This window comes from Aedes albopictus, chromosome 3 (genome assembly GCF_035046485.1).
Source record: "Aedes albopictus strain Foshan chromosome 3, AalbF5, whole genome shotgun sequence".
NCBI classification, from domain to species: Eukaryota; Metazoa; Arthropoda; class Insecta; order Diptera; family Culicidae; genus Aedes; species Aedes albopictus.
Window position 1 is genome coordinate 130,134,207 of NC_085138.1, and position 22,983 is coordinate 130,157,189.

At 37.8% G+C, this 22,983-nt stretch overlaps 1 protein-coding gene across 1 annotated transcript in view; it reads right to left on the bottom strand.

The window, feature by feature from the left end:
- Positions 1-631: 631 nt before the first annotated feature.
- LOC109405995 (fatty acid hydroxylase domain-containing protein 2) overlaps positions 632-22,983 on the bottom strand; it is a 29,619-nt gene continuing 7,267 nt past the window's right edge. The window contains exons 2-3 of the mRNA XM_062859045.1: positions 20,145-20,781; positions 632-1,931 (exon numbers count right to left, since the gene is read on the bottom strand). Of these exons, the coding sequence (XP_062715029.1) occupies positions 1,787-1,931; positions 20,145-20,781 (782 nt within the window). The 3' untranslated portion in view covers positions 632-1,786. The remainder of the gene's footprint in view (positions 1,932-20,144; positions 20,782-22,983) is intronic.

Genomic DNA, 22,983 nt, shown 5'->3' on the forward strand with positions numbered 1-22,983 from the left:
TCTTGGGAATATCAAGGAAAGATTTTGAAGAAATCTCAAGAGAAACCCTCGAGGAATTCATAGAGGATGACAGATAGGGAAATCTATAGAGGAACCATGGAGAACCCCCCTTAGGAATTCTTGGATAAATTGTATGAGTAATTTCTCCAGGAACTGAAAGCATACATACAGATTTTTAAGAAATCTCAAGAGGGATTCCAGGAGAAATCCTTGAATAAATCCATGGCAGATTTTCTGGAAGGTTCCCACCAGCAACTCCTGGAAGAATCCATAGGAAAAGCTCTAACTCTAGGAGGCATTATTGGGGAAATTCCTACAGAAATCTCTGGACACATCCCTTGTGGAGTTCATGTCTAAATTTTTGGAAAAAGTCCTTCAGAAAGAATATAAGGAGGAATGCCAGTAGGGGTTCCTGAAAGAGGTCAAGATTATATCGTGGCACGAAGACATTCTATTTATGCTCAAGGAAGTCAAGTAAATTTGCATTAACGAAAAGTTCCTGGATCAACTGAGGTCTTACTGAATACCCGTGCGTTTACAGTTTCGGCTATATGGGCTCTGTTTAGGGACGAGTTATTGAAATAATTACTGAACTCTGACGCAACTAATGGGCACAACAATCCGTTGTGAAGCCATATGGGTTCAAAGAACTGGGATGATTTGATACTCCCACAATTGATGCATTAGTAAGTACATTAGACGCAAGTAATTTTTGTCACACTCTGACTTAAAATAGAAACGACGTAGATATATTTGTTTCAAACTGAACATTTATTGAAGCATGTCAATGCTGTTATCGATCCTACTGGAAGTTACTTTACAACTTTGAAATAACTTTCCGTCTAGACTTGTTCCTAAATTTAATCGTTTCGCAAGTATTTATATCCATCTGTATATTCAATTGCGCAGGTAAGTGAATCTTAGGCTATATGAATGCAATCTCTCGAGTTAAAACTCGTTTGTGCTTTCTGGTTTTGTTGTGATTATGGTCTTCCTCAGGGCATACATTGTGTGATAATCGCTATTGCTATATGCTTACTATTTTTATCAGATAGCTACTGTGAAATGGCGCAGACTCTTTACGTAGGTCAACAATACATTAATCCGTGAGCATATCTAAACATTTAAAGTATTATTTGTATTATTTGTATTGAACTATGTATGTAACTCTTTGAAATTAATATATTATGCTGGTTGTGAATGATAACATGAGTCACCCTAAACTGCGTGACTAAGTAGCTTGTTTAGAGTGAACTCAAATTTATCATTAACATTCTTGTTGCGAGACATTTCTTCATGATGACAGTTTTGATTAAATGTTTAGTTTAGTTTCATGTAGTCTGTCATTTTCATAAGTAAACCTATTTATTTTACTAAAATTACCTTAACTCTAGTGTACGATCATAACTCCGGTTCATAAAGAAAATGATGGTGGTCTTATTGTACTTGTTTCTAAATTCAAGCATGTGTATCGTGTGTAAATGTGATGACAAAACGAATCGGATGATTTTGTATTCACTAGATACATTTGGAATGAACCAAACTGTCTGGTAAAACTGGAATTTCGATTTCACATGCTGGGGATCCCCTATCACACCCTGCGCGAGACTTCTAATGCAAAGTTGCTTGTTTCCTTCCGGCTGACTGATAAATCGACGCTCAAACGCTTACGTGCATAATGCACTGAGCAGTATGAGGTTCGTAATCACTAATCAGAACCGGCTTATCGTAAGCTAATATTATCCTCTTGTGTTTGTCCGGTGCGGTGCCCCATCCCAACTGATGTCTAATCGTCTTCTGGAATCAATTCGCGGGCTGATTTCAGAGAGAATATTCTCTTGTTGCGAAGGTATTGCTTCCTCTTGCGGAATTCGTCGTTCGTGCCGTGCAGCGTGTCCCACCAGCCGTAGTTTCCGTAGCACTGGTTGAATCTGGAAATAGAAGTTTGGAACAGGTTGAATGAGGTTGATCATGTTCAATGCAGCTATTAATCAGTTTGGGATTCTTCAATAATATGGCGTTGGTTTAGGTAAGAATTTTGGGAGCCCTGAAAGAATGTTGCTGAAATTTCTGGAAGAAGTTTATGTGAAATTCATAGTTCTCGAAGGAACAACAAGCATTCTTGAATTGAGAACATCTTAGATGCATTTTGTTTACTGTAATACATATTAACGTTAGTTGGAGTTACAACCATTTTTGCGGACCCCTCGATTTTGATCAATTGTTGGCACATTTAAATTTCTATAACTCGAAAATTTCTCCAGAAACCACTGACCTTTACGTGCCATTGAAGAAGCTTCTCTGCATCTTGAGCTGTCATAGTTTTTGTTGAAAAAAAATATCAACAAAAATCATCATAACCTCTTTTTAAGTACGGAAAATTTTTCAATTAGGTTTTAAAACAGTTTATTGCTACTCTTAATACGGTTTTCACGTGAGGGATGAGAACCACCATGTTTGTGGTGGTTCTTCCGGGTCTGTTCTGGCATTAGCCTTGAATAGGTCGTATGTTCATAATGATTTCTATGCAGATTCGGCCTATTCATATCCTTGGACCGCAGCTGCAGCTGCTTTATTCCATGAACCTCAATAGGGTAACTTTCCGGGAGTCGTGGATCGTCTATTTTCGACATGAATTTCGGTTTCGCAGCAATTACCGGCGAGTTGGGTGGTTCGCTATCGTATTCTCTGGGCCCGTTTCTTCTCTACGGTTCCCCGTGGAATTGCTATCACCGATTCTTCCAACGCGAACTGGCTTTTGAGTAACTCAGAGCGGCCCATACACCGTCCATCTTGCCGCCGGCAGCAGCGCATTTTCCTGACAACTACAGGCCAATCTCGATGTGTTTTCTGTCCACCGGATGGTCAATCGCTCTGGTACTCCGATTGCTCCCAAACGGTTGTTGGCGAGGTTTATCTCCACCTGCGTTACGGAAGCTCCTTCGTCTAGTAACGCCAACACAGGATGAATGAGCGGATTGTGGTATTCTCTTCAGTCGCCGTTTGTTGCAACGCATTTCAAACTTGCATAGCCCGCCGTGTTCGTTAGGATGGCACAACTTCTCCCGCGTCACCAGCTTCAAGCGCTCAACGTACCGCATCTTTTTGAAATCCCCGCAGGGCCACAGACGACGGTTCGTTAGAAAGCCACATCATGCACGGCTTCGGCTTCCTCGCTTCGCGTGTGTTGTCGGCCGAACTGTTGGCTTCACAGTGACAGTGCAGTCCAGCCTCATTTGGCCGGGTGTTTCCGGATCGGGAAAATGGTTTGGACGACGAGTGTAGATTGAACTCCCCAAACTTCACCTCAACGATGGCTTCGCAGGTGTCCGAAACTATGTCCATAAGGAAATCCATCAGCGTCCGCAACGTTGTTTCATGCGTTGTTTCCTCCCGACAGTGCTGGGAATGGATCCACTCGCGCTTTTCCCGATTCGGCAGTTTGGCGACCAGCGACTTTATCAGTAGCGGGCTGACGAGATGTTGCCGTACATCGGCTGCCTCTCGATGGCCGCAGAGTTGTTCCACCGTGTTTTCGAATGGAACAAAACTTCCCAAATCTTCTGGCTTCCAGCTAGTTGATCTTGTCCAGCAGGCTTTGAAGTAGTTGTTCCGGGCGGCCAAAGTGCCGACACAGCTTTTCGATGACCTGCGGGATGGATTCGGAAAGTAGTAACTGCTCAGACACCAGCTTGGGAGTGTTGACTTCCAGCGCGCCCTGGAGTCGCATCAAATTAACAGGCATCTTTGGACCACAGACAAACAGACGTTGCTCTTAATCTTCCGTCAATCGCGCGATTGGTCATCATCGTCAGCCCCACGCTAATGCTGAGTACAAGTTTTTTTTCAGCGTGTTGTACAAAATACAATAGCACGATCGCTCGACGGGTGACGGGTTCGATTCCCGGTCGGTCCAGGATCTTTTCGTAAAGGAAACTTCCTTGACTTCCTTGGGCATAGAGTATCTTCGTGCCTGCCACACGATATATACACATGCAAAATGGTCATTGGCAGAGGAAGCTCTCAGTTAAAAACTGTGGAAGTGCTTATTGAACACTAAGCTGAGAAGCAGGCTTTGTCCCAGTGAGGACGTTACGCCAAGAAGAGGAGAGGAGAGAGGAGCATTGCGATCCCAAAGGAAAAGCATTTCTGATCATGTTGATTAGGTAGGAGGTCACTGAATAGTTAAGTGATTTTTCTATTACATCGAGCGTGCAGAATTTTTACCGTTTAGACTAGAGTTGACGCTGACTTTTTGCAGATTTTCCGGATGCGAGCCTGCTTCTTGGCGACCATCTTCATCAGCCGGTACTCCTGGGCCTTCTCCTGACAGACCTTGCTTTAGCGGTACCAGTTTGCCCTCTTCGCTACCCACACAACGCCGGATGTGGAACCATTCCGGACAACCGTCGCAGCCGACCACCACACACGAATTGCGCTCTTGTTCTTCTGGGGTTCCTCTAGAACAAATTTTCAGGAGCGCGACCCCCTTTTGCCAGCAGACGTACTTTTCGCGACCCAGCATAGAAATTCTCTCATTTGTTGTCTGTTACAGTAAAATATTCAACTGTCCCTCGCGATCCAAACCATTATCTAGAAAGTCAAACTGAGATGCCACAAGGGGTCTCTTCTGAGATTTTTCAAAAATTTCCTACTGGGGTTATTTTTAGGTTTTTGTTTTGGAATTACTCAAGTTATTTCTTTCCTCCGGAAAGTCCTTCTGAGGTTCCTCAAAAAGTTCTTTTAGGAATTTTTCCTGGATTTAAACCCAAGATTCCTTCAGTAGATCCTTCTGGTATTTCTTTTGATGTTCATCCCTTATGTATTTACTCCAGATTTTATTTTACGATTCTTTCAGAAGCTTCTTCTAAGGTTATACAGGGAGCTCCAAGAGAAAGAGAGGAATACCAGAAGAAACTATTTTAGTACCTACACTCCCGTTCAAAAGTTTGGGGTCACCCCCTCAAAAACATGTCATTTTTTTAGGCCCATATCTCCGCCAATTTGCGTCCGATTTCAAAACCCGAGGTTTCATTCAAAAGATAATAAGTCAAAGAAACTTTGAACATGAATTAAAAAGACTTTTTCAAAAAAATTTGTATGTAAACTTAACCCAAAGTTGCCAAATTTTCTAAAAAATGAATATAAACTTACGGCAGTGTCGCTGGAAGTTAGGTCGACCAAATTTTAAGATGAGAGCGGTAATATGACCCATTTTCTATTAGCTTTCAACTGCTTTTTACAGAACTTAGCTAAAAAATCTAGAAAAAAAGTTATTAAGTAAATTAATCCTTGATGTCATCGACCAAAAGTTTGGGGTCACCCCTCAATATGATGTATCGGCCAAAAGTTTGGGGTCACTATCGTAAAACATGGAAAAGTGATTAGTTGATATCTTTGTCATCTTTCATTCAATTTTAATTCTTCTTGGCTTATTTGAAACAAAATGAATGATACTTACTGCATAGACATTGAACCACACATATTTGTTGAAATTTACATACTAAAACTTAACGTAAAGTTGCCTCATTTTTTGAAGCGTGGTAAAATGTGCTAACTTTACATAACATTTTTATATACAAAAATCGTTAAATACGTTAAGTTAATGACATCAAACGTAAATTTAGTTAATTATCTTTGAAATGAGCCAAAAATAATTAAAATTGAACTATAGATGACGAAGATATCACCAAACTGATGACAGATGACCCCAAACTTTTGGCCGATACATCATATTGAGGGGTGACCCCAAACTTTTGGTCGATGACATCAAGGATTAATTTACTTAATAACTTTTTTTCTAGATTTTTTAGCTAAGTTCTGAAAAAAGCAGTTGAAAGCTAATGGAAAATGGGTCATATTACCGCTCTCATCTTAAAATTTGGTCGACCTAACTTCCAGCGACACTGCCGTAAATTTATATTCATTTTTTATAAAATTTGGCAACTTTGGGTTAAGTTTACATACAAAATTTTTTGAAAAAGTTTCTTTTAAATCATGTTCAAAGTTTCTTTGACTTATTATTTTTTGAATGAAACCTAGGGTTTTGAAATCGGACGCAAATTGGCGGAGATATGGGCCTAAAAAAATGACATGTTTTTGAGGGGGTGACCCCAAACTTTTGAACGGGAGTGTATTTCTTCATAAAATGAACTTTTTATAACTATTTCATGTTCTGATTAACTACATAACATCCCAACCAAGGCTCCATAAAAAATGTCAAAATAGAGAATTAACGGGAAGTCCTATTAGCGATTGATTGTTTAGTAGCAATGATTTCAGCTAAATTAGAAGTACATTGCAAATTCCTTGAAAAAATTAGGCAAAACTAGCTTCTTTCTAAAAAAAAATAAAAGTTTACACCCATCTCTAGACATCTACGAATCAGATGACGTAAAAAGTTTAAGATCATTTCGACGCTTAAGAGTTCCTATTATGAAATTTAAATGTAGTACCCGAGTGATCAATGTCACCCCGCTGATCAATTTGACCCCGGTTTACGGTAGTTTCAGAAGGATCTCCAAGAGAATTCCCAGAAGGGATTGCATAAGCAATTCAAGGAGGGACTCCTCGAGGAATCTGGGAAGGATGTTCTGAAGGAATCCCATATGAAATTTTGGGATCCTAGTGAAACGTCAGAAGAAAAACAAAAAAAAAAATATCGTTGAGGAATTCCAGCAGGATCTCCGAAAGAAATTTCTGAAGGAAACCATGAAGCTACTCAGTGGCGTAGCTAGGAATTTGGAGGCCCGGTGCGGAACCAAATTACTGGGCCCTCATGAAAATTACAGATGTACATATTTTACAATGATAAATCTATACATTTTACTCTCGAATGATCGCGCTGTTGTGTTTTGTACAAAACGTTGGAAGACTTGTACTCAGCATTAGAATCTGCTGGCAGTGGTGGCCAACTGACTGACGGAAGGGTAGTCCACCTGGGATTTTATCAATAATATTCATAGGATTCCCAAGAAATTTCAGGAAAAATTATTACAAAAAAATACTCTTCTAGGATATGATATATATGATTGTTTTTGAACCATAGAGTAAGGTGGGGCAAAAGTTCGACCTTAGTTGAAAATTCAACGTATTTCAAAAAATCGAAGCAGATAAAAATAACAAATAGCGTGTGGTGATTCTACCATCCATCAGCTAAAATTTTACTGGACAAAGTTACGCCAAATGTCTTTTCAATTTTGAGTTACAACACTTTTTGTATGTGGGTAATTCTCGCTGAGACCGGCCCACTATTTACACCTTGTCTTCAAAAACGTGTAAGGTGCCGATTTTCTGAAAGCCATCGCCTAAAAAGTAAGAAAAATGCATTTGGTTACTCAAATTGATGGACCCCCCGTTAGTTAGAGCCACAACAATTTTTGCAGACCCCTCGATTTTGGTAAAATGGTGGCTCACTTAAACCGTTATAACTCGAAAGTTTCTTCAACAACCACCTCAAAACGAATTGTTGTTGAAAAGAAGAAAGATAGAGCTACTATTTACAATAATAAAAAATTGGGTCGGCCATATTGATTTTGGCCGCCATCTTGGATTTTTATACCAAAACATTTTTTTCACCATGAGGGCAACCATCGATTTTCAAAATTTTTACATCAATTGAAAGCTGGGACATTTATACAAAACATATCAAAAAATTAGAGATGTCTTTTTCTTCTTTCAAAAGTTATCTGCCGTTTTGTAAACCATACCACTGGGCCCGGTGCCGACCGTTTACATAAATGCAGCGTTATTTCGCAGTGTTTACGAACACGAATTAAAATTCTGAAACCACTAATGGAAAGTTGAAGGTTTAAGCTTTTCAAAACACTAAAAAAAGTAATAAAAACAATGCCCGCATCATTGAGAAACAGTCAAAAACGGAAACGCACCTCCGATTTGGCCAAATTTTGCGGCACGCGCCTTTGTGTATACATGCAGGCGTAAACTCGGATGCTGTTGTATGTCTCTGCCGGTGCGCATGGAAATGTATGGAGAAAACGTGGCTTAATTTGCAAAACTGTAGATAACTTTTGAAAGAAGAAAAAGACATCTCTAATTTTTTGATATGTTATGTATAAATGTCCCAACTTTTAATTGATGCAAAAATTTTGAAAATCGGTGGTTGCCCTCATGGTGAAAAAAATGTTTTGGTATAAAAATCGAAGATGGCGGCCAAAATCAATATGGCCGACCCAACTTTTTATTATTGTAAATAGTAGCTCTATCTCTCCTCTTTTTAACAACATTTCGTTTTGAGGTGTTTTCGGTGAAACTTTTGAGTTATAACGGTTTTAGTGAGCCACCATTTGACCAAAATCGAGGGGTCTGCAAAAATTGTTGTGGCTCTAACTAACGGGGGGTCCATCAATTTGAGTAACCAAATGCATTTTTCTTACTTTTTAGGCGAGGGCTTTCAGAAAATCGGCACCTTAAACATTTTTGAAGACAAGGTGTAAATAGTGGGCCGGTCTCAGCGAGAATTACCCATGTGTGTGTTTTATTCGAACTCTTGCCCCACCACTGCACAATGGGGAAAAACCCATGAAAACCAGGAAAAAAATCAATAACTTTTGTCGCAGTGGAGTGAAAATTGCAAACAAAATCATTTCCGCTTGGAATACGTCTGATAAATCGAATGGAACTAGTGTCGTTCACCGCACGAAACTGTATGTCGACCTACAAAGTCGATTTATCATCGGATTCTTGAATTTTCATACTAAAAGATGCGTTTTAACAGAATATCTCATACAATATATTGATATTATGAGTTTACTCTGGCATACAAATTCTTTAGAATGTACACAAGGTGTATTCGATATAAATATTAATTTATGTCGACTCAAGTATTATTTTGGCGAAAATGATCGATTTTCATACAAAATCTCATAATTCTGTCGTTGTTAACTAGGATATTATGAATTTACTCTGACATACAATTCCTTTAGTATGTGCACAGGTAGTATTCGATATAAATATTTTTTATGTCGACTCAAATTGGTTATTTTGGCGAAAATGATCGTTTTCATATAAAAAATCATAATTCTGTCGTTGTTAACTAGGAACACTAAATCGTTTCCGCTAAGTAAACGGCTGGCAAATCGACTGTAGCTAGTGTCGTTCACCGGACGAAATAGTATGTCGACCAACAGAGTCGATTTATCATCAGATTCTTGATTTTTCGTACTAAAAGATGCGTTTTGTATTAAAATTATGAATTTATTTTGACATACAATTACTTTTCAATGTACACAAGTAGTATTCGGTACAATTTTTTTATGTCGACTCAAGTAGGTCGTTCAAATGATTAATTTTCTTACAAATGATTAATTTTCATACAAATTGATATTTGTAATAGTTAACAAAGAAGTAAATATTTGAAAACATTTGAATTTTGAAAATTGTAATTACTTCTGCACCCCAAATTTCTCTCTCTCACTATCTTCTTGGCGTAACGTCCTCACTGGGACGAAGCCTGCTTCTCAGCTTAGTGTTATATGAGCATTTCCACAGTTATTAAGTGAGAGCTTCCTCTGCCAACGACCTTTTTGCATGTGTATATCGTGTGGCAGGCACGAAGATACGCTATGCCCAAGGAAGTCAAGGAGATTTCCTTTATGGAAAGTTCCTGGAGCAATCTGGAATCGAACCCGTCACCCCCAGCATGCTCATGCTGGATACCCACGTCTTTACAGCTGTGGCTATATGGGCCTAAATACTGTATTCCAAATTTATTTTTCTATCGTAAACAGCTATTTTATAACTCGAGTCGATTAAATCGGCTCGCCTGCTATCACTGTAGAGTCGAGCAGAAAAGCTAGTACAGAAATCGACTAGCTCGATAGCCGACAGAAGCAGAGTGGTCGATTTGTGATTTTGACAGTTTAGTGAGAGAAATTCCTCAAGGATTTCCTCCAAAAAATCCTCCAAGAATTCCTCCGCAAATTCCTCCGGAAATTCCTCCAAGAATTCCTTCGGAAATTTGTCATGGACTCCCTCCGAACTTTCTCCGCAAATTCCTCAAAGATTTCCTCCGGAAATGCCTCAAAGATTTCCTCCGGGAATTCCTCAAAGATTTTCTCCCGAAATTCCTTAAGGATTTTCTCCGGAAATTCCTCCAGGATTTCCTCCGGAGATTCCTCCAGGATGTCCTCCGGAAATTTCTCCAGGATTTCCTTCGGAAATTCCTCCAGGATTTCATCTAGATTCTAGAAAGTCCTCCAGGATTTCATCTGGAAATCTTCCGGGAATCCCTCAGGGAATTACTCCAGAAATTCCTTCAAGATTCCCTTCGGAAATTCCTTCAGGATTTCCTCCGGAAATTGCTTCAGGATTTCCTCCGGAAATTCCTTCAGGATTTCCTCCGGACATTCCTTCAGGATTTCTTTTGGAAATTCCTCAAGGTTTTCTTCCGGAAATCCCTCCAGGACTTTCTTCGGAAATTCCTCAAGGTTTTCTTCCGGAAATTCCTCAAGGTTTTCTTCCGGATATTCCTTAAGAATTTCATCCGGAAATTCCTTAAGGATTTCATCTGGAAATTTCTTAAGGATTTCTCCGGCAAATTCCTCAAAGGATTCCTCCAGAAATTCCTCCGGAAATTCTTCCAGGAAATCTACGGCAAATTTCTTCAGGATTTCCTTGAAATTCTTCCAGAATTTTCTTCGGAAATTTCTCAAGGATTTCTTCCGGAAATTCCTTAAGGATTTTATCCGGAAATTCCTCAAGGATTTCATCTGGAAAATCCACCAAGGATTTCCTCCGCAAATTCCTCCAATGATTCCTCCGGAAATTCCTCCAGGAATTCCTCCAGAAATCATTCCAGGAAATCTTCTGGATATTTCTTCAGGATTTCCTGCAGGAATTCCTCCAGGAAAATCTTGAGGAATTTCCGAAAGAAATCATGAAGGAATTTTCGGAGGAAATGCTGAAGGAATTTCCGAAGAAAATCTTGGAGGAAATTCCGGAGGAAATCCTGGAGGAATTTCCTGAGGAAATCCTGGAAGAATTTCCTTAGGAAATCCTGGAGGAATTTCCTGAGGGAATCCTGGAGGAATTTCCGAAGGATATCCTGGAGGAATTTGCCAAGGAAATCCTGGAGGAATTTCCGAAGGAAATCCTGGATGAATTTTTGGAGGAATACATGGAGGAATTTCCGAAGGAAATCCAGGAGGAATCTCCGAAGGAAATCCAGGAGGAATTTCCAAAGGAATTCTTGGAGGAATTTCCGGAGGAAATCTTTAAGGAATTTCCGGAGAAAATCCTTGAGGAATTTCCGGAGGAAATTTTTGGGGAATTTCCGGAGAAAATCTTTGAGGAATTTCCGGAGGTATTCCTGGAGGTATTTTCGGAAGAACTCCTGGGGGAATATCCGGAGGAATTCCTGGAGGAATTTCAGGAGGAATTCCTGGAGAAATTTCCAGAGTAATTCCTTAAGGAATTCCCGGAAGGATTCCTGAAGGACTTTCCAGATGAAATCCTGGAGGAATTTCGGAAGGAAATCTTGGAGGAATTTCCGGAGGACATCCTGGAGGAATCTCCGGAGGAAATCTTGGAGGAATTTCCGAAGGAAATCCTGGAGGAATTTCCGAAGAAAATCCTGGAGGAATTTCCGAAGCAAATCCTGGAGGAATTTCCGAAGGAAATCCTGGAGAAATTCCCGAAGGAAATCCTGGTGAAGTTTCCGTAGGAAATCCTGGAGAAATTTCCGTAGGAAATCCTGGAGGAATTTCCGGAGAAAATCCTTAAGGAATTTCCGGAGAAAATCCTTAAGGAATTTCGGGAGAAAATCTTTAAGGAATTTCCGGAGAAAATCTTTGAGGAATTTCCGGAGGAAATCTTTGAGGAATTTGCGGAGAAAATTCGGAGGGAGTCCATGACAAATTTCCGAAGGAATTCTTGGAGGAATTTCCGGAGGAATTTGCGGAGGAATTCTTGGAGGATTTTTTGGAGGAAATCCTTGAGGAATTTCTCTCACTAAACTGTCAAAATCACGAATCGACCACTCTTCTTCTGTCGGCTATCGAGCTAGTCGATTTCTGTACTAGCTTTTCTTCGACTCTACAGTGATAGCAGGCGAGCCGATTTAATCGACTCGAGTTATAAAATAGCTGTTTACGATAGAAAGCTGAGAAGCAGGCTTCGTCCCAGTGAGGACGTTACGCCAAGAAGATAGTGAGAGAGAAATTTGGGGTGCAGAAGTAATTACAATTTTCAAAATTCAAATGTTTTCAAATATTTACTTCTTTGTTAACTATTACAAATATCAATTTGTATGAAAATTAATCATTTGTAAGAAAATTAATCATTTGAACAACCTACTTGAGTCGACATAAAAAAATTGTACCGAATACTACTTGTGTACATTCAAAAGTATTTGTATGTCAAAATAAATTCATAATTTTAATACGAAAAATTAAGAATATGATGATAAATCGACTCTGTTGGTCGACATACAGTTTCGTCCGGTGAATGACACTAGTTCCAGTCGATTTTCAGCCGTTTTCTTAGCGGAAACGATTTAGTGTTCCTAGATAACAACGACAGAATTATGAGTTTTTATATGAAACCGATCATTTTCGCCAAAATAACCAATTTGAGTCGACATAAAAAAATTATTTATATCGAATATTACCTGTGTACATACTAAAGGAATTGCATGTTAGAGTTAATTCATAATATCCTAGTTAACAACGACAGAATTATGAGATTTTGTATGAAAATCGATCATTTTCGCCAAAATAATACTTGAGTCGACATAAATTAATATTTATATCGAATACTACTTGTGTACATTCTAAAGGATTTGTATGCCAGAGTTAATTCATAAATAGTATGAGAAATACTGACAAAACGCATCTTTTAGTACAAAAAATAAAGAATCCGGTCATAAATCGTCTCTGTAGGTCGACATACAGTTTCGTCCGGTAAACGACACTAGTTTCAGTCGATTTACCAGACATTTTCTTTGCGGAAATAATTTAGTTTTCCTAGTTAACTACGACAGAATTATGAATTTTTGTATGAAAATCGATCATTTTCGCCAAAATAACCAACTTGAGTCGACATAAAAATATATTAATGTCGAATACTACTTGTGTACATTCTAAAGCATTTGTATGCCAGAGTAAACTCATAATTTCAATATATTATATGAGATATACTGTTAAAACGCATCTTTTAGTGTGAAAAATCAAGAATCCGATGATAAATCGACTTTGTAGGTCGACATACAGTTTCGTGCGGTGAACGACACTAGTTCCATTCGATTTATCAGACATTTTCCAAGCGGAAATGATTTTGTTTGCAATTTTCACTCCACTGCGACAAAAGTTATTGATTTTTTTCCTGGTTTTCACTGGGGCAAAAGTTCGAATCTAGTGTTTGTTGAATTTCGCTAACCGTAGCACACTATTTTGACCCTTTGGTAATAGGAATACCTGAAACCACTTAATATTTGATGTTAGAACTGGAATACACTTTAAAATTCGATTTGGATTTTACCCAAATCAGGGTTAAATTTACTACACCTAAAATTAGTAGTTTTCCGTCAAATTCAGATAAAACAACTTTTTTTTCAACTTTAATCGAATTTTCTCACTAATTCCATCACTCTTAGAGATAATATGTACATTTTGCAGAATTTTAGGTGTATACCTAAAGTTGCCATATGACTCGAACTTTTGCCCCACTATGTGTAAAATACGATTTCCAAATCTTTTTTGCAAAAAGTTATACATGCTAGAGCATCTTCAAAATATACCTAGTTACGCCCCAACATAAAATATCGAATTCAATTTCATTAAAATTTCATTCCATGCGTTGGAAGGGCCATCGCATGTTACAATTTATTGATCAAAAACCAACATTTTGTCATAACTTCTCGAAATATTGATCAATTTTCATAATTTTTGGAGTGAAAGACTCTTTTTCAAAAAGGGTTCGAACAACCTTGACACCCGAAAGAAATAATTTGAATTGAGCTCAAAAACTTTAAAAGAAACTCTTGCCCCACTTTACTCTATATTCTTCCAAGAAGTTACATCGGAATTCCGGCAGTCCTTCTTATAGAATTTCTTTAAACATTCTTCCGTGGTTTCTTTTAGATTTTATAGATCCTCCAAATTTTGATTTCAACAGAAGATAAGTATTTCACCATACATTCTTCAAGGATTTCTCAAATATTCCGTTACTTAACTTTTTTTGAGATTTCTCGAAAAAAAATATCTTAGCATTTCCTCATACATTCATCGTTCATCTTGGCGTTCTTTTGAAGCTTTCTTAATATTTTTTCCAAGGATTCCATCAAAAAATATTGCAACGCTTTTATTCGTAAAATTTCTGTAAAGAATTTTCAAGGAGTTTCTCTAAGGTTTTAATAAAAGATTTATTCTAGAATTCCTCCAAGAAATTTCTAAAGATTCCTACAGAAGTTCCCCTAAGAAAATTCTCAGAGAAACTTCTGTTCTGTAGGAATGTTTTTGAAAAATCCTTCTGGAATTCCTCCAACGAATTCATTATTATTCATGCACACTAGTGTAGTAATAGAGATAGAGGCAACAGTCTTATTGTTTTCTCCATTTCTTGCAACATAAACAATATAGTTATCCAAAGTTTTTCTCAAACAGCATCAAATTAGGCAAGGAATCATAATACCCACGCTTATTGCACCATTTCATTGCAGAAACGGAGAATTGACCTTCTCACAATACTAAAATTCAGCTCATTACTACAAATCTACATAGTACTACACCAAACGTGCCCCATTCCTGGTAGGGTCAACATTCTCTTAATAATCTTACAATCCCAAACTCTTCCTATTCGAAAACAAAGCGATTACGACACCGATTTATTACGCAATTTTTGTTATTATTTGTGCCCCCTAAGACTGTTTGCCACTTTCTGCAGGAATTCTAGAATGCCTATCTATCTCTTAAGTGATTAATGCAAAGCTAAGATTTCATAGAGGATATCCATCGGGAATTCTTCAGGAATCGTTTCAGGAATTCCTACGGGAATTTTTCCAGTGAATTATTAATTATTTCTCAAAAAAGCCCTTCAAAATTATCAAAAGATTATTTTTGAATTTCTTCAAGGATCCTGTTAGAAACTCCTTCTTGTTTAATTTATTTAATAGTTTTTTCAACGATTCTACGGAGGATTACTTGTGGGATTTTTTCAGGGATTGCTTTAGGAATTTTTCCAAGGTTTTATTCAAAGTTCTAAAGGGATTTCTTCAAAGAGGCTTTTAGAAATTGCTCCTAAACTTTCTTCAGGAATTTTCCAAAGCTGTCTTCAGTAGTTCATTAAGTAAATAGTCTTGCGATTTCTCCAAAAAATCTTTCACAATTTATTCAATTATTCTAGGAGTTTATTACTCCTGCAAGATTTTTTTCGAAGATTCCTTCACTAGTTCCTCCAAGACATTCTATAGGAATTCTTCCAGAGGATACATTAAGTGTTTTGCAAGAAATGCTAAAGAAATTTCTCCAAAAAGCCATTCAAGGATTCAGCAACTGCTTCTTTAGAAATTCAAATGAACAAATATAAGAATTCTTTCAAGAATTGTCACAGAAGTTCTTCCAAGAAATTCTATTGAAATATCGTAAAACATTTTTAGAAATTGCTTTGTGAATTTTTAGGAAATTATTTGTGAACTTCTCTGGTAATCACCTTATTTTTTATGGAAATGCTTTAGGTATTTCCTTTGAGATTTTCTTCGTTGTAAAATCTCGGATTTTTTTTTGAAATTCACAAGAGTATATCTCATGTAGCTTCAAATATGATAACCGACGGAGTTCCGTAAGGAATTATCAAAATAAATTTCCAGAGGAATTTCCAAAGGAATTTTCTGAGGAATTACCGAAGAAGGTTTCAAAACCTTGCCACTTAAATGTACACAAAAATTGACTAAGGAATTTTCAAAGTACCTGTCGAATGAATTTCTAAAGGAACTATTGAAAGAATTGCAAAGATAATTGTCAGGTATATCAGCAAAGGGACGGCCGGTGAAACTTTCAATGAACTTCCAGCAATACTTATCCCGTAGGAGTTCCCTGATAAATTTTCAAAGTAATTGCATAAAGAATTTCGAAAAGTAATATTGTAGATATTTTCAAACATAAATAATTTCCAAAATCAATTCAGAGAAATTTACAAAAGAGTTACCGAATCAAATTCCGAATCAAGTCTTCGAAAACATTTTTCAAAAGAAAAACAAAAATAATCGCCAAATTAATTTCCAATGTAAATGCCAAATGAATAAACCAATCAATTCTCGTAGGAATTGGCAAAGAAGTTTCCAGAAGAGTGTAGAAGTTATTCCCAGGGTAATGAGCAGTGGATTTTTCAAACGATTTGTGAAAAAAGGCAAAAAGTTTCAGACGAAATTTCTGATGAAATTTCCATAGCAATAAATATCTGAAGAATTACGCAAAGCCATTGCTGAAGCATTTCCGAGAATCGATTAAAGTATCCAAAGGAATTGCTTAACAATTTCTCAAAAGAATTGCAGCTTGCAGCAGAAATTTTCAAAGAGTCTTCTAACGGAGATTAAAAATAACTATTTTTTTACCAAATGGAATAGCTAGCTCAGTTTTCACCCAGCTCCCAGCACCCAGTTTTCACTCAGCTGAGACAGTTTTCAAAAGAATTACCAAAGAAATTTTCTAAAAATAATGTAGAATGAATTCAGAAAAAAGTGCATAAAAAGGTATTTTCGAAGGAAATTTTCAGAGTAGTTGCTGAAGGGATTTCTAAATATTTTTTTAAGATATTCCTTAACGAATTGCTGCACGAATTTTCAAAGAAATTACTGAAAAAGATCCAAAAGAAATTTCCGATGAAATAGGGTGACGATGGGTATTATCGGCAGGTTTGTTCTCTTCGTCATGGAAGGTTTTTGCGGACCAAATTGCCTGAAATTTGGACATATAACTCAGCTTGGTTGGGAAGGATTTGAGGCCAACTCTGAGTTCAACAGGTTTGAAAAAACCCTCCATGACGAAAAGAACAAAAATGCCGAGAATACGTAAGTTCCCCTAGTTCAAAAATTGTAATGAAAAAATATAAAAATTCTCCAAGAATTCTCACAGAAATTCTACTGGGATTCTTTCAATGAATCCTTTAGGTATTCTACTCCAAGAATTCTATCTTGGATATTTTTTACGATTAATCTAGCATTTACTTCTACGTTTTCTTAAAAGATTTCCTTCGAAAGTTGCTGCAGCGATTGCTTCAGAAACTCCTCCAAGCGTTTCTGAACGAATTTCTTTAATAATATATATTCCCAAGAGTTCCATAAAAAGTATTTTAAAAATTTCCACAAACGATTCCTTTAGGGCTACCCCACATAATCACTTTAGAAATTTTCCAGAGGAATCCATTAAGATTTCCATCAAGTTTTTTTTAGAAATTTCTTCTAAAATTTCATTTACAATACTTAAACAGTTTTTTTTTTTGAAGTCATTTAGTCCTATAGTTATATTATGCCTCTCAAGAAAAATCAGAATATGGCGATTATCTGCCTCTGGCTTCTGATATCAGCGCGACAGTCACTAATCATAGCAGTGTCACCAGATTTAAAAGTATCTAATTCCACTATATGGGGTTTGACAGCAAGAACACTCATTCCACTGAGCTACTCTTGCCGTTCGTCACAAATACATTCAAAAACATCTGTCACTTCGCGAAACCCACGTGTTTTTGTTTTTGGCGGGAACACTTTTTCTTTTGTTTTGCCTTGCGACTGTCATGCGGCGGTATGCCTTGCGAGCGTACGAACGCCACAGGACTCTAATAAAAGATAAGCGCGACAATACCTGCAGGGATTTGTTAAGAAATTCCTCCAACAATTGCTGTAGGAAATCGTCCAAAGATTCCTTTGGCGATGTTTTCAAGTCCTCTTTCAGAATTCGTTAAAGAATCCTTTGACCCTCGAACGATCGCGCTGTTGTACTTTGTACAACACGTGAGAAAAAATCTCGCTTAGCTTAGCATTAGCGTAGTGCTGACGCAGGTAGTCAACCGCGCGAGTTACGGAAGGTTAAGAAACTCCAGTGAAGATTTAATATTTTTCTTCAAGGATTGTTTCAACCTACGTTACAAAGAATTGTTCAGGGATTTCTCAAAGTTTTCCTTCAGATATCCCTACAAGGATGAACACATTCATCGCCAAAGGGTTCCTACAGAAATTCCTCCAAGGAAATATATAGGAATTCTTTTGAAGATTATTTTTTAATTTGCTCCAAAGAATTTGAAAGGAATTTTTTGGGGCTTCCGCCATTGAGTTTTTGAGAGATAATCTAGGTATTTAATCATAAGTTCTTCTAAAAATCCGCTTGCTTTCAAAATTTCTTCAGGAATCCATTACGTAAATCCTCAAAGTATTCCTAATACTTCTAGTACTATTTCATAGTACTGTAGTAATCCTTCAAGAATGTCATCATAGATACCTCAAAATCATGATTCATTCCGAATACATCTTGGAATTCATCTAGATGATTCTCCAAAGATTCCTTTAAAAATTCCTCCAAAAATTCCTGCAAGTATTTCTCTAAAATTTCTTTCGAAATTCTCCCAAGGGTCCATTCAGGTATGCCTCCAAACATGATCTCAGAAATTCATTCAATATATTTCCTATGTGGAACACCCACAAGATATCTTCTTGGAGAAACCTCTAAATCTAAAGGAATCCTTGGAGAAATTCCTTAAGGGTGATCTAAAGGATTCCTTGATAGACTTCATGAAACAATCCTTGAAGGACTTTATGAAGGAACTCGAAGAAGTATTTCTGGACGAATGCTTGTAGAAATACCTAAAAAATTCATGAAGCAATTTCTGAATGAATTCATGAAAAGTTCCTGAAGAAAAGCTTTCAGGTATCATTGTAAGTATTGTAAGCATTGATTCATGCTTAGAAGAATTTCTGAAGCAATCCCTGAAAAAAGTTCTGAAGTTAATCTTAGAGGAATTTTTGTAGAACTCTTTGAAGTAACTGTTAGATAAATTATAAAAGATATTCCCGAAGCCAAGGTAAGTATTTACCTTGCCCGAAGGAATTTCCGCAGAAACCCTTCAAGGAATACTTGGAAAGAAATACTTGATGAAATAGTTGTAATACGTTGATTGCACTTATTTTTTTATACGAGTGCAAAAATAATCGACAAACTATTGTTATTACGGGTTTGACGTGACATGTGTTCAGCACTTAATTTTCATAAATGGGGCCCCTGAATGTTCTTAAACTATGTTAACAGCTATGTTTGGTCCTGTGGTTAGGATATCAGGGACGTTTTCATAATGTTCATGAATTTTACTTCCAAATCAGTACTGAATTTCGTATAATTCAATTGTAATTTCTAGCACATTATTTTTGTATTTTGGGGCCCCTGTACGTAAAAAGAGTAATCATCAAACTAATCAAAACTAAACTAAAAAAAACTACTTGAATAAAATGTGCGCATTTAAAATTGTTAATAATAGGACTACAAATTAGCCATCTGTGTGCTCCATTCCAAAAACTATTGATAATCACGAAGGGGCCGCTACATACCTATCAGCAGTTCTGCAAGTATTGAACTTATACTTATCGGAAACTATCACTTTTTAAGAAACTTTATTCAATCCAGTGTTCGTAACCTTCTCTGATTTGGAGGCCCTCTGAACTCGGGGGCCCGGTGCGGACCGCACCCTCCGCACCCCCCTTGCTACGCCACTGAAGCTACTGCTGCGGAAATCATTTGCAGGAATCCCAGAATGAATTCCTGAAATATCCATCGAAAGAATGCCAGAAGAAAATTTAGGAGAAATTCTGAAAAGTATTCCATGACAACACTCGATAGGAACTCCAGGAGGAAAATAGTTAAGAAACTCCAGAAGAAATACCACAAGGAACTACTGCAGGTGATCCAGAGGGCACAACATATCAACAATGTTTTGAAATACATATCCTAATATAATCTGAGTTCCATAACTGACCACCAAGAAAGTGACCAGTGTGACCAAAATGCTCGAAATGGCCAGAAATGATTATTTTTCGTAAATTTATGGAATGTGACACAAAGCACTATTAGACGTTTTTAATCTTTTGCGCCTCAAAACCCTGATATCGAAGAGGTATACACAAAGAACAACAAACACAGGCTACTTACTTCAAATGATGATAATCGTGCTGCTCGGAGCTTCCCAGGAACGGCAAGTGATATCCGCAGTGATCCACTAGGGTATCTACCATGACAAACACCAGCCACACGGCCACGGTGGCAGGATGGCTCGTCATCAGAGCAGGTCCGGCATACACCGGAATCAGATCGCTGAGGATGAAGTCGAAGGGATGGGCGTAAATGGCAGACCATGCGATCGGCGCTGGCCATTCGTGGTGCTTCTTGTGGATGTACTTGTACCAGAAGTTAGCATGCAGCAATCGATGCGTGTAGTAGAATGCAATTTCCCACAGGACGATCGATATGACCATGTCTCGGATGAAAACTTCTAGGGATGGTAACTGCCGCATGTCCGGCAAGTCACCTGTTATCCATTTCCGAATGTGAAACGTGGTGTACGTTGCTGGAATGCCGTACACGATTTGGTTGATTAAAGCTGTTTTGACCACGGGTTTCAGTTCGTTCCACTGCAAAGGCTCGTGTGTTCCGGGCTGGTTTTTGTATTTGCGTAGGCAGACCGGCCTATTGGTGAGGTCCATGTACGCGAAAAAGCCACCGATGATCCAGAACAAGCTGTACGACCATACCGATAAGAACCAAACGTAGAGAGTCTCTGGATCATCGCCTGTTCAAAAGAGAATAAAGACGGGTTGCATATTCAGTTTTTATCATTTTTTTTTAGCTTTACTATTGTAATACTCATAGATCCATGAAAAGCAGCACAATGTACGAGCAAATTGAGGTTGGTCAGTATCAATTTTCTGACTAGTAAGCTGATTGACCTTCTATTCACAGCTATTTATGATCAAATCACCATTACACCAAAAAGGTAAGGATGAAAACCTTTAAATCGGATATTTGAAGAATTTTCGAGCTTACCTCACTGAAGGTCAGCGCAATCATTCGAGTTTAATAACGATATGATGACACCGTGCCTCACATTTGTTGGGTAATGCTTCCGATGCGCTTAATTTGCCATTATCTCATTATGCTGTGGAAGCAGAACGCGCAATTTGGAGTGCTAGGCGTAAAAAACAAAAAATGAACAATAAACAGAATTTGATCTTTCCATGGAGGAAATCAAACGTTCATTTGACCATCCGCTGGAGGTTGCTTGAAACACATTTCGACTTGCCAAGTCGACTTGAATAAGTCTAGACCTTTCATTAACAACAAATAGGGCGAAGCACTCTTCCTACGTCGGTGTCAATTTACAACATCAAAGTGTCTTTTTAATAAAGCTCAGCTTGAGTATTTCTTTTATTACATTTTTGCATGTTCGCATAATTATCTATTCGTCTCTATCATTTCGCGATTTATATCTTTTGCATTTCTATTTACCCCATTGGTTTCGCGAATCACCCATTTTTGTCTAACGATCTGCTTTGACAAGATCAATAATGCGTTTTACAATGTTACAAAAATGCTAATAGCCACAAGACTAATGAATGCGTATAGCATTACCCACCACATAATTCACAACTCCATAATATGTAAAACACGGTTCACGTAACGACAGTAATTTCATATGTATCTACTAAATGACAACTAATTGCTTCGGGCCTATTCACATATGTAAAAATCTGACATTGAATTTGTGTGACTGTCCCCTCGGTCGTAAAGTTTTGGAAGAAAAGCCAACCAGATGATGGAAGTAAAATTAGTGTACCAAACGATGAAGTTATGCAACGAAGGTCGCCAGATTGAGCTGAGTTTTTTTTCTCCTTTCAATCGAGTTGCGTTGCCGTTAGCGTGAGGAAATGGCATGCAAAGCAGAATGTGTCGTTAGGGCACCATCATCACAACGACACGGGGGGTGGGTCAGGTTGGGCAAAATCGAAGACAGATTTTCTCCGGTTCAAGATTTGCGTTCACTAATGGTTGGTTAACTACAGTCATAGCACAATCATGGGTCACCCACAATTATGGGTCAATGATACATATTGCCCATTTTACTGGCATTTTACCAGATTAGCTGGTATGTCTGAAACATACTGGAAAAACTTGTAATTAGAGGGCACGAAATGTTGCTAATTGGCAAATTGAGAGATGAAATTTGTGAAAAAAATCGCGTTCTGGTGGGATTCGAACACACGACTCCGTATTCGCTCCGTATCCGGTCTAGCGAATACGGAGTCGTGGGTTCAAATCCCACCAGAACGCGTTTTTTTTTTCACAAATTTCATCTCTCAATTTGCCAATTAGCAACATTTCGTGCCTTCTAATTACAAGTTTTTCCAGTGTGTAATTATGGGTCAATTCCATTTGAATTGCATGGTGAACTGTCTGACTAATAATTGTGACAGAGTGACCCATAATTGTGCAATGACTGTACTCGAAACAGATTAATTTCACAGTGAATGCTAATCGAAATGTGTGTATGGCAAATGTTAAGCTAGGATAGATTTATATATGGCTCTCACGCTTTTTCGAATGTAGTTAGACTACATTGAGTGTCACACTTTGTCAGATCCCTCCCCCCTAAACGTTGGACGTAATGTTTAAATGATCACTAATTTTATTATTATTTCTTCATTAGTTCTCCAGTTCATCTTCTGCGGTCGTTTTGACTGCCTTTCTGTATCTGAACCGATTGCATCTCATTCAAGCATTACACTACAAGAAGCACATAACAAGATTATAACGGAGTTATGACAATTGTTGATATAATTAGTTGTAAGAATTTTCCTATGCAAATGTTCATAAGGGCCTGTCCATTAACTACGTAGACTACGTAGACTTCGAAGGACAGCACCTTAAACCACATTTTTTTCAGCGACGAAATTTATTGTACATAGTCCCACACTTTATTTAGTTTTTGACCTCT